Below are 13904 nucleotides of genomic sequence, written 5' to 3' on the forward strand. Positions count from 1 at the left end.
GGAGAGCCCAAGGGTTCAGCGTAACTAATGTTACGAGACCCCGAAGGATCAGCGTAACGAGAAACCGAAGTTTCCCTGTCACAAAACACCAAAGTGTCAGAGTGACTAAAGTAACGAGAGCCCAAGGGTTTAGCGTAACTAATGTTACGAGACCCCGAAGGGTCAGCGTAACGAGAAACCGAAGTTTCCCTGTCACAAAACACCAAAGTGTCAGAGTGACTAAAGTCACGAGAGCCCAAGGGTTCAGCGTAACTAATGTTACGAGACCCCAAAGGATCAGCGTAACGAGGAACCGAGGTTCCTCTGTCACGAGACCTAGAAAGGTCAGCGTGATTGATGGTGCAAGTTCCCGAAAGCTCAACGTTACCATCGTTACGACAGCCCGAAGGTTCAGCGTAACTGAAACCTTCAGGTTTCGAGGGTAGTCCCGAAGGACTCCTACTGTCATGAGAACCCGCAGGATCAACATGACGAGAGCCCGAAGGCTCACGATCACGCCAGCCCAATAGGTGATCGTAACGAAACCCCGAAGGATCAAGGAGAACCAGCAGGTTCCAAGATAACACCTCTGCATAAGAGGTTTGTTCTCCAGAAGGAGAATATCGCTTTAGATAAGGCTCTTGCTCCGCCCCTGAAGGAGAACCATAAGCGTAACGGGGGACAGGCGATACCCAGAGGCGGTCTTCTCTCGAGAACGAGAGACTCGTTGCCCCGAAGGCTTACCTGCTTCGGAGAAAGCTATGCCACCGCTCCTGGTGGATCAGCAAACGCCTATAAGTTATTTCTCACGAACGAGAGGGAAGTTCTAACAAAGAAGATCGCCTAAGATAAGCTTTCTCCCAGCTCTATGGAATAAAGCGTAGGCGTAAAAAATCTCTCTCACGAACGAGGGAGAAGTCCTCCTGAAGGAGGACATCGCCAAAGACAAGTTTTCTCCCAGCTCTATGGGAAAAAAGCGTAGGTTTAATAATATCTCTCTCGCAAACGAGAGTGAAGTCCTCCCGAAGAAGGACATCGCCTAAGACAAGCTTTCTCCCAGCTCTATGGGAAAAAAGCGTAGGCGTAAGAAACTCTCTCGCAGACGAGAAAGAAGTCCTCCCATAGGGAGGACATCGCCTAAGGCAAGCTTTCTCCCAGCTTTATGGGAAAAAAGCGTAGGCGTAAAAATCTCTCTCGCGAACGAGAAAGAAGTCCTCCCGCAAGAGGACATAGCATAAGAAAAGCTTTCTCCCAGCTCTATGGGAAAAATACATAGGCGTAAAAAATATCACTCTCTCTCTCTCTCTCGCGAGAGAGAAAAAGTTCCCCTCGAAGGAGGAACATCAAGTTGAAGGTTGACAGCGAATGCTACCTCGTAACGTGGGCAGCTCATGAGCTATCACATGGAGCGCAGGATAACAATAAGGTGGCCGTAGCAATCGGCCTTGTGTTCTACATCGCCGCTTCCTGTGAAAAAAGGAAGTTGTGATCAATTACAATTCATGCTCCGCTGCACAAAATACACTATTCTGGGAATAAGTCACCTTCCTTGTAAGATAATTCCTTGAAAGGGAGCTGAACTGTTATACACTTTAATTCAGTAATGAAACAAACACACGGCAGTGTTGAGAACCTGCCGACCATCAGCGCAGGGAAGGGCAGCAATGACAAATCCCTTTCGGCGGAGGCAGTCGGATACGTTATCAACAGTAATTAAAGTTACAAGTATCTAACAACATAAATCTATATTTCCATTTATACATATATACACTCATATATATGTAAGACAATTGAAAACATAAGAAAAAAAAAATAATAAAACAGAAAATAAATCAAGGCCAGTCTTTGCGGGAGAGAAGGGCAGCATGTCCATCCTCTACCGAGCCATAAAGTAAAGTGGTTACTCAACCGAGAGGTGTGAGTGAGTGGGGTAGCCAGTCTACCCCACCCCCCACCCGCTAAATAGCGGATGGGATAGTTATCACTCACTAAAATTATCATGGCTCGTCTTTCAGCTGCGACGAAAGCATACCCTATAAATAGCGGAGGGCTTGTATCTACGCCGGAACAAACAGAATTATAGAGGCTAGCTTTTCCTGCACATAGAGCCCAATGACATGTTATACAATATCACGTAATAAAAGGAGAAGATTAACTTTACAAATTTACCTCCCAAATGCTTTCTTAACCTTGCTGGAAGCTAACTACTTCTAATATTATGAATAAGGGGGAAAAATTAAAAATACTTGTCGCACCATTCTTTCCTTCCCTGACTTACTGGTGAGAGCTACCTGATTAAGTAAAAAATAAATACCTACCTCTTCTGGATGGGCTCCTATATACTCTAATTTGGCTTCTCGTAGCATTGTCGTTACTTTATTTCTCTGTTCTTTAAATGCATCCCAATCATCTTTGGATTTGGTTTTCTTTGCCTTTTGGTGTAACTTGTGCTTCTTCATTATCTCATTCTTCATAGCTTCTGTTACCCATGGTTTGTTCATTTCTCCCTGTAACACAAAGTTGAATATTTTAGATTCAGAATAACATATAAGTAATCTAAAATCATTTCCTTTTCATTTCTGGAATAGTACTGCATTACACTAAAAAATGTTACACAATAAAAACAAATCATAAACAACTGTTAGTGGAGTTCAGTAATTAGGATATCAATTAAATAAAAAAGGAAATGAGACACAAAACCCTTGCCTATTGTGCCTAATGTCAAGTGGTGGGAAAAAGCGAGACCCACATGCCTTTCACAGAGAAATAGTAGTATAAAAAAAGAATGTCCAAAAGGAGTAACAAAAAAATACAGCGGCCTCAGTGGCATTTACTTTGTAGTTGAGCTTTTCAATCTCTCTATTTTTCCTTTCCTCAACAGTGCTGCATGCCTCCAGCAGCTGAGCTATGTTAGTCATCGGTAGGTAGGGGCGCAATATACATAGAACAATTCCATGATTTTACTAAAAATTTACTAAAAGTAAACTTATCAACTAAAGGGTACAAAAAGTGTGCTGCAACACATTTCGAGAGGGTGCCGGGTTGGTTCTCTCATCTTTATGCTTGAAGTGGAATGATGTAAAAGGGGTTGGCCCTATTTATACAGGTAGGCGCAGTAGTCAATTCAGGCGTTGGTCGTTGATTGGTCCCCGTGAGCGGAGGTGGTACTGAGTCTGGGACGAAGTAGCTCTCCCAATGGTTGAGGCGCTAGCCGGAAGGGGCTCCTGTCGGTGCCAGGCTGCTGCTACGCTCTTGGGTGTCAGAGTTATGCAGGGTTGGGATCCCAGTGCTGTGCACTGATTGGCCAAGATGCTCTTTGAGCTGAAATTGGTGTCAGGCAAGCTGTTCTGTTGCTCAGCTCCCAGGTCCAGTGAGTCCCAAACTGCTTCCTGATTGGCTGAGGTGCTAGCTTGGAGTCTCAGTCACAGGCAGGCTGTAAGGTAGCTGATTGTCCTCATGCTCATTGATGTTGGAAAGGGGTTGGTTGGTGTTCCTATGACAGGAGGAAAGGAAGAACATTTCTTGGGTATGTTGAATTTCGGCTTTTCATGTTGGATAAGCAGAGCCTCCAGAAGCCTTAGTCTCCTGCTGTTCGGGGCGTTGCCAATAATCGTAGTAATGCCAGTGAAGTCCTCGCGTTTGATGCTAGAAGTTGGTGCACATTAATAGTTTCCTGCTGAACATGACAGAACAAACGTTTAGAAAGTCATCATCATCATTCCAATATAATGGTCAGGGCATCTACAGACTGGGCATTGTAGGAAGACACGAGTTCTTTAAAAAGTCTTCAATGAGAGAGGCTGGGTTGTTGTTCATAACAAGGAACCTAGTCCTAGTTGTTTGATAATTAATTTTCAACTTTATTTCTGTTTCTTCTTGTGTGGCCGTAACGTTGTTCCTGATAATCTCCTTTGTAGCCTTCTCGTCTTCCTGGTACTCCTTGTGCATAAAGTCCTTGTAGTATAAGTAGATTTTGGATGAACCGTTTTTGCTGCTGGCTTCAGTCCTGTATCAATTATCCATAGCATGTTAAACCTCTCGGTTGACCTGTCCGTTGGCGTGGTCCTTGATCTCTCAGTTGACCTGCCTGTAGTCATGGTCCTTGACCTCTCGGTTGACCTGCCTGTTGGTATGGTCCTTGTGAACAACGGCTACTTCAACAGGCAGGTCAACCTAGAGGTAAAATGTGTTATGGATAATTGGTGCCAGACTGAACCCAGTAGCGAGAATGGTACTTACTAAGTCAACCTGTACTACAAGGGCTTTATGCACAAGGAGTACCAAGAAGACGAGAAAGCTATGAAGGAGATTATCAAGAACAACATCACAGCCACACAAGAAGAAACAGAGATGAACCTGATAATCTATTATCAAATGAGGACCAACATAGCACAGCTACTGATGGCATGCAGTATTGTTAAAAAATTACAAATTCGGAGATAATATGAAAAATTTTAAGTAATTTTTATTTTTCCTAACATACTTACCGAGAATTACCTCTTCGGAGGGTCCTTGACCCTCTCTCAAACTCGACCAAGATTTCCCGCGCTACCCCCCCTATCTCGCTCCCGATAGTTCCTACCCCCGCCGCCAGGATAATTCCTGCGGCCCGGATAGGGCAGGTCACTGCTTTTCCCGGGTCAGGATCTCATTAAGTCCTCCGTTTAGCCCGACTCGGCAATGGAAGAATGGCACTCGGGGACGGAAGGGAGGGCCATTACTCAGAGGTAATTCTCGGTAAGTATGTTAGGAAAAATAAAAATTACTTAAAATTTTTCATTTGTTCCGACACGAATACTTTACCTCGAATTACCTCTTCGGAGACTTACACTTTAGGAGGCGGGAGAGCCATTCTGCCACTTGGTTAGGCACATGGTGCCTGGAGGGCTACGTAATGCGGGGGTACAGAGAGCGGATAGGGGGTAGCAGTGGAAAACTTACGCTTATAATTTAAGGCTTACCTCTTGACATTTTCTCTACTGAATCTTCTCCTGAAGAAGTAGGGATGAGTCTATTCACTTGTTGGGGACGTCTTCCAGCCTGCCACTACACAGCTTGGAGGGCGGCGATGACTGTCCCAATGGAGAATCCATCCAAAGACTTTCTTGAGTAGTCCTTGAGGTAGTGGGCCGTGAAGGTCGACTGGTGTGACCAAGTGCCGGCCTGCAGGATCTGGCCCACTGCCATATTTCTCTCAAAGGCCAAGGAAATGCTCAGGCCTCTGATGTCATGGGGACGGGGAGTGCCTGGTACCGCCACCTTGTCTTCTTCATAAGCCCTAGTGATGACTTGTCTCAGCCAGAAGGAAATAGTGTTCTTGGACACTTGCTTCTTATTAACGCCTGAAGAGACGAAGAGGTTCTTGGCACCCGGACGGAGATGGGCCGTCCTTTCCAGGTATTTCCTGATCGTCCTGACCGGGCATAACTTCAGGTCGTCCGTATTACCTGTCTTGGGGATGGCCGGAACAGAGAAACCTTCGAACCTCGGGTCCCAGACTGCTGGGTTCTGAGTCTTTGCTACAAAGGAGGGTACGAACTTGAAAGATACCTCCTTCCACCCTTTGGAGTGTGCCACGTCGTAGGAGAGACCGTGGATCTCACCTACCCTCTTAGCCGAAGCTAAGGCTAGCAAGAAGACTGTCTTGAGGGTGAGATCTTTGTCCCCGATATCTCTTAGTGGTTCAAAGGGCGGACGACACAACATTTTCAGGACCTTGGCCAGGTCCCATCTAGGCACTCTCCTGGCTTGGGGAGGGCAGGATTGTTCGAAACTTCTAATCAGCATCCCTATGTGTCTTGAGGTCCCCAGGTCGATGCCTTTCAGGAGAAAGACTTGGCCTAAGGCTGCTCGCACTCCTTTAATAGCCGGGATTGACATTCCTAATTTATCCCTAAGGTACACTAGAAAATCAGCTATGTCAGGGACCGAGGCTTTGAGAGGTCTTATTTGTTTTGTCGCGCACCATTTCGTAAAGGCGGCCCACTTCGCCTGGTAGACTACGGTAGAGGATTTTCTTAGATATAGGGACATCCTCTTGGCTGTGGAGGAGGAGAACCCCTCCTTCCTCAGGAGTCGCTCGATAGTCTCCAGGCGTGAAGGCGAAGAGAGAGAGGGTTGTCGTGGAACCTGAGGAAGTGCGGTTGACTCAGTAGATCTGACCTGGGGGGCAGAGGCCATGGCGGATGGCTTGCCAGGTCTTTCAGATCCGCGAACCACTCTCTCTCCGGCCACCAGGGAGCTACCAAAGTCATCTTTAGGTTTTGGGAGGTTCTTACTCTGTTGAGCACTTGTCTTAGCAGCGTGAAGGGGGGAAAGGCATAAACGTCCAGGTTGTCCCACCTGTGCTGGAAGGCGTCTTCTAGGGCTGCTCCTTCGTCTGGTACCGGGGAGCAATAAACCGGTAACTTGGCGTTGAGCTTTGTTGCGAATAGGTCTATCACCGGGGAGCCCCAGCGTTGAAGGATGAGTCTGGCCACCGCTGGTTGTAGGGACCATTCTGTCCCTACTATCTGACCTATCCTGCTGAGGCCGTCGGCTAGCACGTTCTTTTTCCCGGGGATGAACCTTGCTAGCAGTGTTACCTGGTGTTCGTCCGCCCAGTGCAAGATGTTTACGGTGAGGTCGCACAGTTCCTTCGACTTCATGCCCCCTTGTTTCTTGATGTAGGCTACCACCGTGGCGTTGTCGCACATTAGGGCCACGGTATTTCCCTTCAACCGACTTGCAAAGTGCAGACATGCCTTTTGTACTGCTTTTAGCTCTAGGACGTTGATGTGGCGATGCTTTTCGGTCTCTGACCAGGTCCCGCTTGCTGTTTCCTCCCGCAGGTGGGCTCCCCACCCTAGGCTGGAGGCGTCCGTGAACAGGAGAAACTCGGGGGGACAGGACCCGAAGGGCATCCCCTTGAGGGAGTTCGACCGGCATCTCCACCACTTCAAGGCTGCTTTCGTGTCCGGGAGGACTGGGATCGATGTTTTCTGAGAGCCTGTCTGGGACCATAGAGCCTTGAGGTTCCATTGTACGGGTCTGAGCCGTAACTTCCCTTGGGGGACTAGCTTCTCTAATGAGACCAGATGGCCTATCAGCCTCTGCCAGTCTTTCGCTTTCCTGGGAAGCCCCGACAGGAACGGCTGAATGATCTTGACGAGGTTCTGTATCCTGTCTTCCGAGGGGAAGGCCTTCCCCTGCACGGTGTCCAACGTCATCCCCAAGTACCCCATTTTGTTGGATGGCGTTAGGTTCGATTTTTCCAGGTTGATAATGATTCCCAGACTCCTGCAGAAACGGAGGAGGTCCTTTCCTTGCTCTTCCAAGAGGGCCTTTGAACTGGAAAGGAGCAACCAGTCGTCCAGGTACCTGATGAGGCGGATACCTCGTTCGTGAGCCCATACTGAGACTGTCGCGAAGACCCTCGTGAACACCTGAGGGGCCGTCGACAGTCCGAAGCAGAGGGTCCGGAACTGCAGGATCTGGGAGCCCCATTTTACCCGGAGGAACCTCCGACTCGACGGGTGGACCGGAATTTGGAAGTACGCGTCCTTGAGGTCGATCGTCATCATAAAATCTTTCTCCCTCAAGGACATCAGGACGGATTTTGGGGTGTCCATCTTGAAGTCCGTCTTCTTGACGAACCTGTTGAGGGCCGACAGGTCTATCACCGGTCTCCACCCCCCCGTTGCTTTCTCCACCAGGAACAGGCGGCTGTAGAAACCTGGCCCTGGGAGAAGGACTTCTTCCATGGCTCCCTTTTCCAACATGGAGGAAACTTCTTTTTGCAGGGTAGCCCTTTTCAACGGGTCCCTGGGAGCTAACCATTCTGTTTGGGTGGCTGGAATAAGAGGGGTTGAGTCCGCTATGAAGGGGATCCTGTAGCCTTCTTTCAGGACGGACACCGTCCAAGCATCCGCCCCATACGTTTTCCATGCTTGCCAATAGGGTCTGAGGCATCCCCCAACCCGAGGCTTGGGCGGGAGTAGGGGGCCTCTCCCTCTACCTTCTCCTAGAGGGGCGGCCTGATCTGCCCCTCTTCGAGGCGGAGTAACCCGACCTGAAGGAGCTGGCAGAAGCTGTAGCTCCCCTGCGGGAGGGCTGAGGAGTTGATGTCCAGGAAGAGGCGGGGGCGTCCCTCCTCGAAGAGCTGGGGACAGCCTGAGGGGTCACGGCACTATCCGAGACTGACCTCCTATAAGGAGGCCTCCTGGAGGATGTTTGCTTAGGGACGTTGGTTTCTCTCCTCTTGGACACCTTCTCCATCAGCACTTCTAATTCCTTCAACGGAAACAGGGACTCGCCTCCTAGGGGTAGGGTGCGAATCACTCGCGCCTGTCTGTCTGGGATTTTCCTTGACACTTTGGAAAGCACTGTGTCCCTCTTCCGGAGGACCCAGTTGGCCGTCAAGGAGAGTGCCTGATACGCCATAAATTTGAGCGCTTTCCCCCCGGAGGTGATAAGGTCTGACAGGAGACCTTGTTGTTCCGGGTCGTCGGGGTCTGTGGAGGCCTGTACATTAACTAACGTGGAGGCCCACCAGTCCAGCCATGAAGAGACGTTAATCATGTCCCTCGACATCTCCTCCATCATGCCTGCTTCAGAGGCCGAGAAGGACACAGGGGCTGAGCTGGCCCTTTCGTCCGAGCCGCCTTGTCCTAGGATATCCACGGCTGAGTCCACTCTACAGGGGCCTGGGCGTCGCCCTTCCGGGATATAAACTTTGGCCTGTAGTTTAAGACCCTGGAGGAGTTTGGAGGAACTCTGGGACCTGGGGGCCTCCGCAGTGCTGGCCACCAAGTTGTCGATGTACTCCTGGCCGAGTACTAGGTCTGGGGCGAGAGGCAGGGCCAGAGAGGACTTCGGAAGGACGTCCCGGTGCGTGTATCTCAAGAGGCTCGACCCCCAGGTATTCACCTTCGTCGCCTCGGGTTCCGGAATCCCATGGGTCCTTCTGACGAGGCCTACCACTCTTCTGTAGGCGGAGTCCTCCGAGAGGGAAACCTCGCCTCCGTCGACCGAGGCATCGGCTTGGCTGAGGGGAGCCGTGCTTGGGTGGTAAACTGGCCGCTCCGTACTAGGTCCCAGGGAGGCCGTCCCGCAACCGTAGGGCGCACCGTACACGGTTGGGTCTCGCCGTGTGGCGGGTGCCACCGACCCCGGGAGGCCTTTCGACTGGCCCAAGGCTCTGGACGCGGAGGACACGGTCCCGGTGGGAAGACCCGACCCCGGCAACCGGTCCTTCCCGCTCGACGTCCGACCCAGCTGGGCTGGTTCGGTCGGGCTGTCTTCTCGGAAGCGCGCTTCCTCCCGCCGGGCGGGGTGAACCGAAGGCCTCGAGGACTTGTGCCTGAGAGTGAGGTCCTTCTTGCGTGGCCGGTCGAGCGGTTCCAAGTTGTATGTAGGCAGTGACAACTTGGAGGCTCGATCACTGGACCGAGAGTCTGGAGAGCGGTGCTTCCTGGACTCTCCTGAGGGCACGTAGAACCATTCGCCGCCGCCGGGAGAGACCTCTCTCTTGTACCTACGGGAGTGAGAGCGTGGGCGCCTCCTACTGTGCCGCGACCTCGACCTGGAGCGGGAACGATCACTATCGGTCCGCGCTCTCTTACGGTGCCGTTTCTCCCTGCGTTCTCCCCCGGAGGATGAGTCTGCTTCCGAAGAGTCCGAGGGTGCCACGTTCCTCACGTAACGACTGCTAGAGTGATGCGCAGGGGAGGCCCTTCGCCGTCGACCGTCCGAGACAGGGTGCTGGAGAAAGTCCTCGGGAACTGCTGTGGATACCGAGGGTACCGAGTCCACTCTGTCCCTGCTAGAAGGCCATGGACCCAGGGATACGTCCATCCTTAGCGGTGACCTCCCTGGAGTCTTCGGTAACTTCCACCCGAAGGCGTCGCTACTCGGGCGACGAATTCTCGAGTGGTTCTCTTCTGGCGGGGGGGAACCCGACGCACCGGCCCACGAGGGCGGGGGGGAGACTGAGAACGCCACACTGCCCCATACCGGGTCTTCTGAGGAAGCGTGATCCCCTGCCACGTGGCCCGATTCGCCCGAAACACTCGCGGCCCTTCCGTTTACTCCCGAGGGGCCAGCCCTTGGTTCCTCCCTCACACTGGGTTCACTTGGGAGGACACTATGGCTAACAATCACACTGGGGGCTTGTTGGCCACTCCTCTGCGAAGGAGATGGAGAGGCCGAGGCTTCGTCGGACCGATCACTGACCGACTGTAAGGAGGACACGCCACTCACTTTCTTGGGGGAACGCTTAGACGACTTCTTTTTCTTTGTACCATACCGTACCCACTGAATGCCGTCCCAACTCACGCACTCGGAACATGTGTCCGAGGAGGAACAAACTTTACCCCTGCACGTGGAACAAAGGGAATGCGGGTCCACTTCTGGTTTAGAGAGGAAAGCCCCACACGACTTTCCTGCTCTAGGACCAGGACAACGACGCACGTTCTCCATCGTTCGCACACGAAGGTCAACACTAACGAGTTACAGAAAACCCTGGATAACACAAGGGAAACGGACTGAGGACACTTTGCGAAAACGCACTATCGCAGAAAAAACACAAGTCCGTACACTGGGAACACGTGGGATCACAACGCGCCAAAGGATCGAGAGTTTAAGCGAGAGAGTGAGATGCTACGTATCTCACGACCAAGGACTTAATGAGATCCTGACCCGGGAAAAGCAGTGACCTGCCCTATCCGGGCCGCAGGAATTATCCTGGCGGCGGGGGTAGGAACTATCGGGAGCGAGATAGGGGGGGGTAGCGCGGGAAATCTTGGTCGAGTTTGAGAGAGGGTCAAGGACCCTCCGAAGAGGTAATTCGAGGTAAAGTATTCGTGTCGGAACAACTGTATTTTTCCTAACCATACAAACCTTAGCTATTTACATAGGGTTTACTTTCGGCGTAGCTGAAATGACGAGCCATTAGAATTTAACGAGGGTGTATTACCCCTGCGCTAGTTAGTAAGGGGGTAGGGGAGTGGTAGCTAGCTACCCCTCCCCCCCTCACACACCGGTGAACTGCTTCACTTCACTTAGAGGTAGGACTTGTCTTGGGGGACAGGGCTGGCGGGCAAATATGTGTAAATAATAATAATAATAATGTTTATTGGACAAAAAATATTTACATACAAAGATTTACAAAAAGAAAAAAGACTCAGTCCAAGAAGCTAAGGTTTGTATGGTTAGGAAAAATACAAATTATCTCCGAATTTGTCATTTGTTCCGTAACCAAAATACAAACCACGCCATTTACATAGGGTGACTTACCCTTAGGAAGGGTGGAAAGTCCCCAGCCTTACTGGCTTTGGCTTATCCGGGGACTCAGAATCCGAGTGAGCAGCATTCAGGAAAAAGAGTCCCGGCACCTCGCAAGTTAAACGTGTGGCCTACATAAGCTTGTGTGTGGAGGGAAGAAGTGTGACTTGTCCTAGGAAGTCGACCTGAAGTCCTTTAGCTGGAATTCTAGGCTAGGACGTTCCCAATACCACCTCGTCAGGGTATGGGGGACGCGACAGTATTAACTTAATACTAGGAACACAAGGAAGCATGGTTTACCTGCAGAGGTTTGAGGTCAGCTATGCAGAGAACCCAGGATGCTGCTTTCCCCAAGAGAGGGGAGGATGAAGAAAGAAGTAAGGGCCAGACATACTTCTTTTATTCATGCAGTCTAAAACCAGATAACAATGCCCTCAACCTTCTGCTACCTGTCCATTAAGGAGCCTGAGGTTAGACCAGCTGTTGTGTAGCCACCACAGGGCCGATAGAAAACATATCGAGGCTCCTGTGGGTCACGTCCTGCAGGTAGTGGACTGTGAAGGTCGTTAGACGCTTCCAGACTCCAGCTTGTAGCACCTGCGTCACAGAGTAGTTTCTCTTGAAGGCCAGGGACGTTGCGATGCCTCTGACATCGTGTGCCCTAAGGCGACGTGACGGAGGAGGATCTGGATTCAGGTCGTGATGGATGACCTTTGAGTCCAGGCTGAAAAGGCATTCTTGATGACCCTCCTCTCCGTCCTCCCTGTGCTCCCAAACAGGGCTTGCACGTGAGGACGAACTGCAGCTGTTCTTTAAGATAACCCCTCCGACTCCTTACTGGGCATAGTAGGAGAAGGTCTGGGTCATCTGTTACAGAACGGAGACTCGAAATCCTGAAGGAGTCGACCGAAGGTCCGGAACTCCCAGATTTTGAGCCTAGAAACTAACTCAAGGACGAACCTGAGCGTTACCTCCACCTATCCTCTTGAATGGGCGACGTCGTACGAGAGACCATGAAGTTCGCTGACACGCTTGGCCGAGGCCAGAGCGAGCAGGAGCACTGTCTTCCAAGACCAGTGACGATCAGAAGCCTGGCGTAATGGTTCGCAAGGAGATCTCTTAAGAGCCCTAAGAGCCCGAACCATGTTCCATGGAGGAGGTCTCACTTCCGACTGGGGGCAGGTAAGTTCGTAGTTTCGTATGAGCGAAGAAAGATCCAGCAAGGAGGAAATGTCTATTCCTTTCAGCCTGAAGACCAGGCTTAAGGCTGAGCAATACGCTTCCACCACTGAGAGAGAAAGGTGCATTTCCTCCCGCCGATATACAATAACTTCGCTATGCTGGAATAGTGGCATCAAGGGGAGAGGTACCTCTCCCACGACCCACAGAAGACTCTTCACTTCGCCTGGTAGACCACTGCGGATGACTTTCGCAGGTGTCGAGACATCCGCTCCGCAACTTGTTGCGGAACGCCTCTCTCTATGAGGAGATGCTGGATGGTCTCCAGGCGTGAAGCCGAAGCAATGCTACGGCTTGTGGTAGATGTTGCAGTGTGGTTGTTTGAGTAGCTCGTGTCGTGGGGGAAGCTCTCTCAGGAGTTCCGTCAGGAGATGCAGAAGATCCGGGAACCACTCTGCATGACGCCGCAGCGGAGCTATCAGAGTCATCGACAGGTTGACCAATAGTCTGGTCTTGTTGAGCCCCCTTCTCAACAGACAGAACGGTGGGAAGACGTAGACGTCGATGTTGTCCCACCGTGTAGGAAGGCATCTTGCCAGAGTGCCTTGGGGTCTGGGACTGGGAGTAGTACAGCGGCAGCTTGAAAATTCAAGGATGTCGCAAACAGGTCCACAAGGTCAGGACTTGTTGGCTACCAGGGGGGCCGAAGACCACTCAGTACTCTCTATCTGTGAGGACCTGCTCAGACTGTCGGAGAGCACATTCCTTTGTCCGGAATGAAGCGAGCCGATAGGGTATTGAGTGGACTTCGGTTCATCTCAGTATCTCCACTGCAAGATGAGAAAGTTGTCGTTCACGGAGTGACTCGCCAGGGTCTGTTGGAAGTGTTGAAGGGCCAGAATACGGCCCTCATTCCTAGCAGATTTATGTGGAGGTACCCTTCTAGTTCTGACCATAGGCCTGATTCAGAACGTGGGCCACCACCCCCCCCCCCCCCCCCCCCGTTGTTTTGACGAGTCCGAGAACAGCATCAAATGCGGGGGAAGGACGAGAAGATCCATTCCCTTGCAAAGGTTCCCCCGTAGGTCAACTACCACTGCAGGTACATTCGTTCCGCAGGTCCCAAAAGGGACCAGAATGTCCGGGGAATCGTTGTCTTGATTCCACCAGGACTTAGGCCGCCGAAGCAGGGATCTCATCCTGAGGCAGCCGTTGGAACTAGCCTGGCCAAGGAGGAAAGGTGACCTAGGAGGCATAACCAAGGTTGGGCTGGAAGCTCTCGTCTGAGGAAAGGTTCTGCAACTCTCCTAAGCCTTGCTATCCTGTCATCTGATGGGAAGGCTTGGAGATTGGAGTCTAATATCATGTCTAGATATACCAGTTGTTGAGATGGAAGCAGAGAAGACTTCTCGAGAATTACCATGATCCTTAGATCTTGGCAAAGTCCCAGAAGCTTGTCACGGTGTCGAAGAAGGGTCGATTCC

At 51.2% G+C, this 13904-nt stretch overlaps 1 protein-coding gene across 1 annotated transcript in view; it reads right to left on the reverse strand.

Annotated features, from left to right (window-relative positions):
• LOC137621483 (cleavage and polyadenylation specificity factor subunit 6-like) overlaps positions 1 to 13904 on the reverse strand; it is a 58521-nt gene that overhangs the window by 26482 nt on the left and 18135 nt on the right. The window contains exon 2 of the mRNA XM_068351815.1: positions 2298 to 2486. Coding sequence (XP_068207916.1) covers positions 2298 to 2486 — 189 coding nt within the window. The remainder of the gene's footprint in view (positions 1 to 2297; positions 2487 to 13904) is intronic.

This window comes from Palaemon carinicauda, chromosome 28, assembly GCF_036898095.1.
Source record: "Palaemon carinicauda isolate YSFRI2023 chromosome 28, ASM3689809v2, whole genome shotgun sequence".
NCBI lineage: Eukaryota > Metazoa > Arthropoda > Malacostraca > Decapoda > Palaemonidae > Palaemon > Palaemon carinicauda.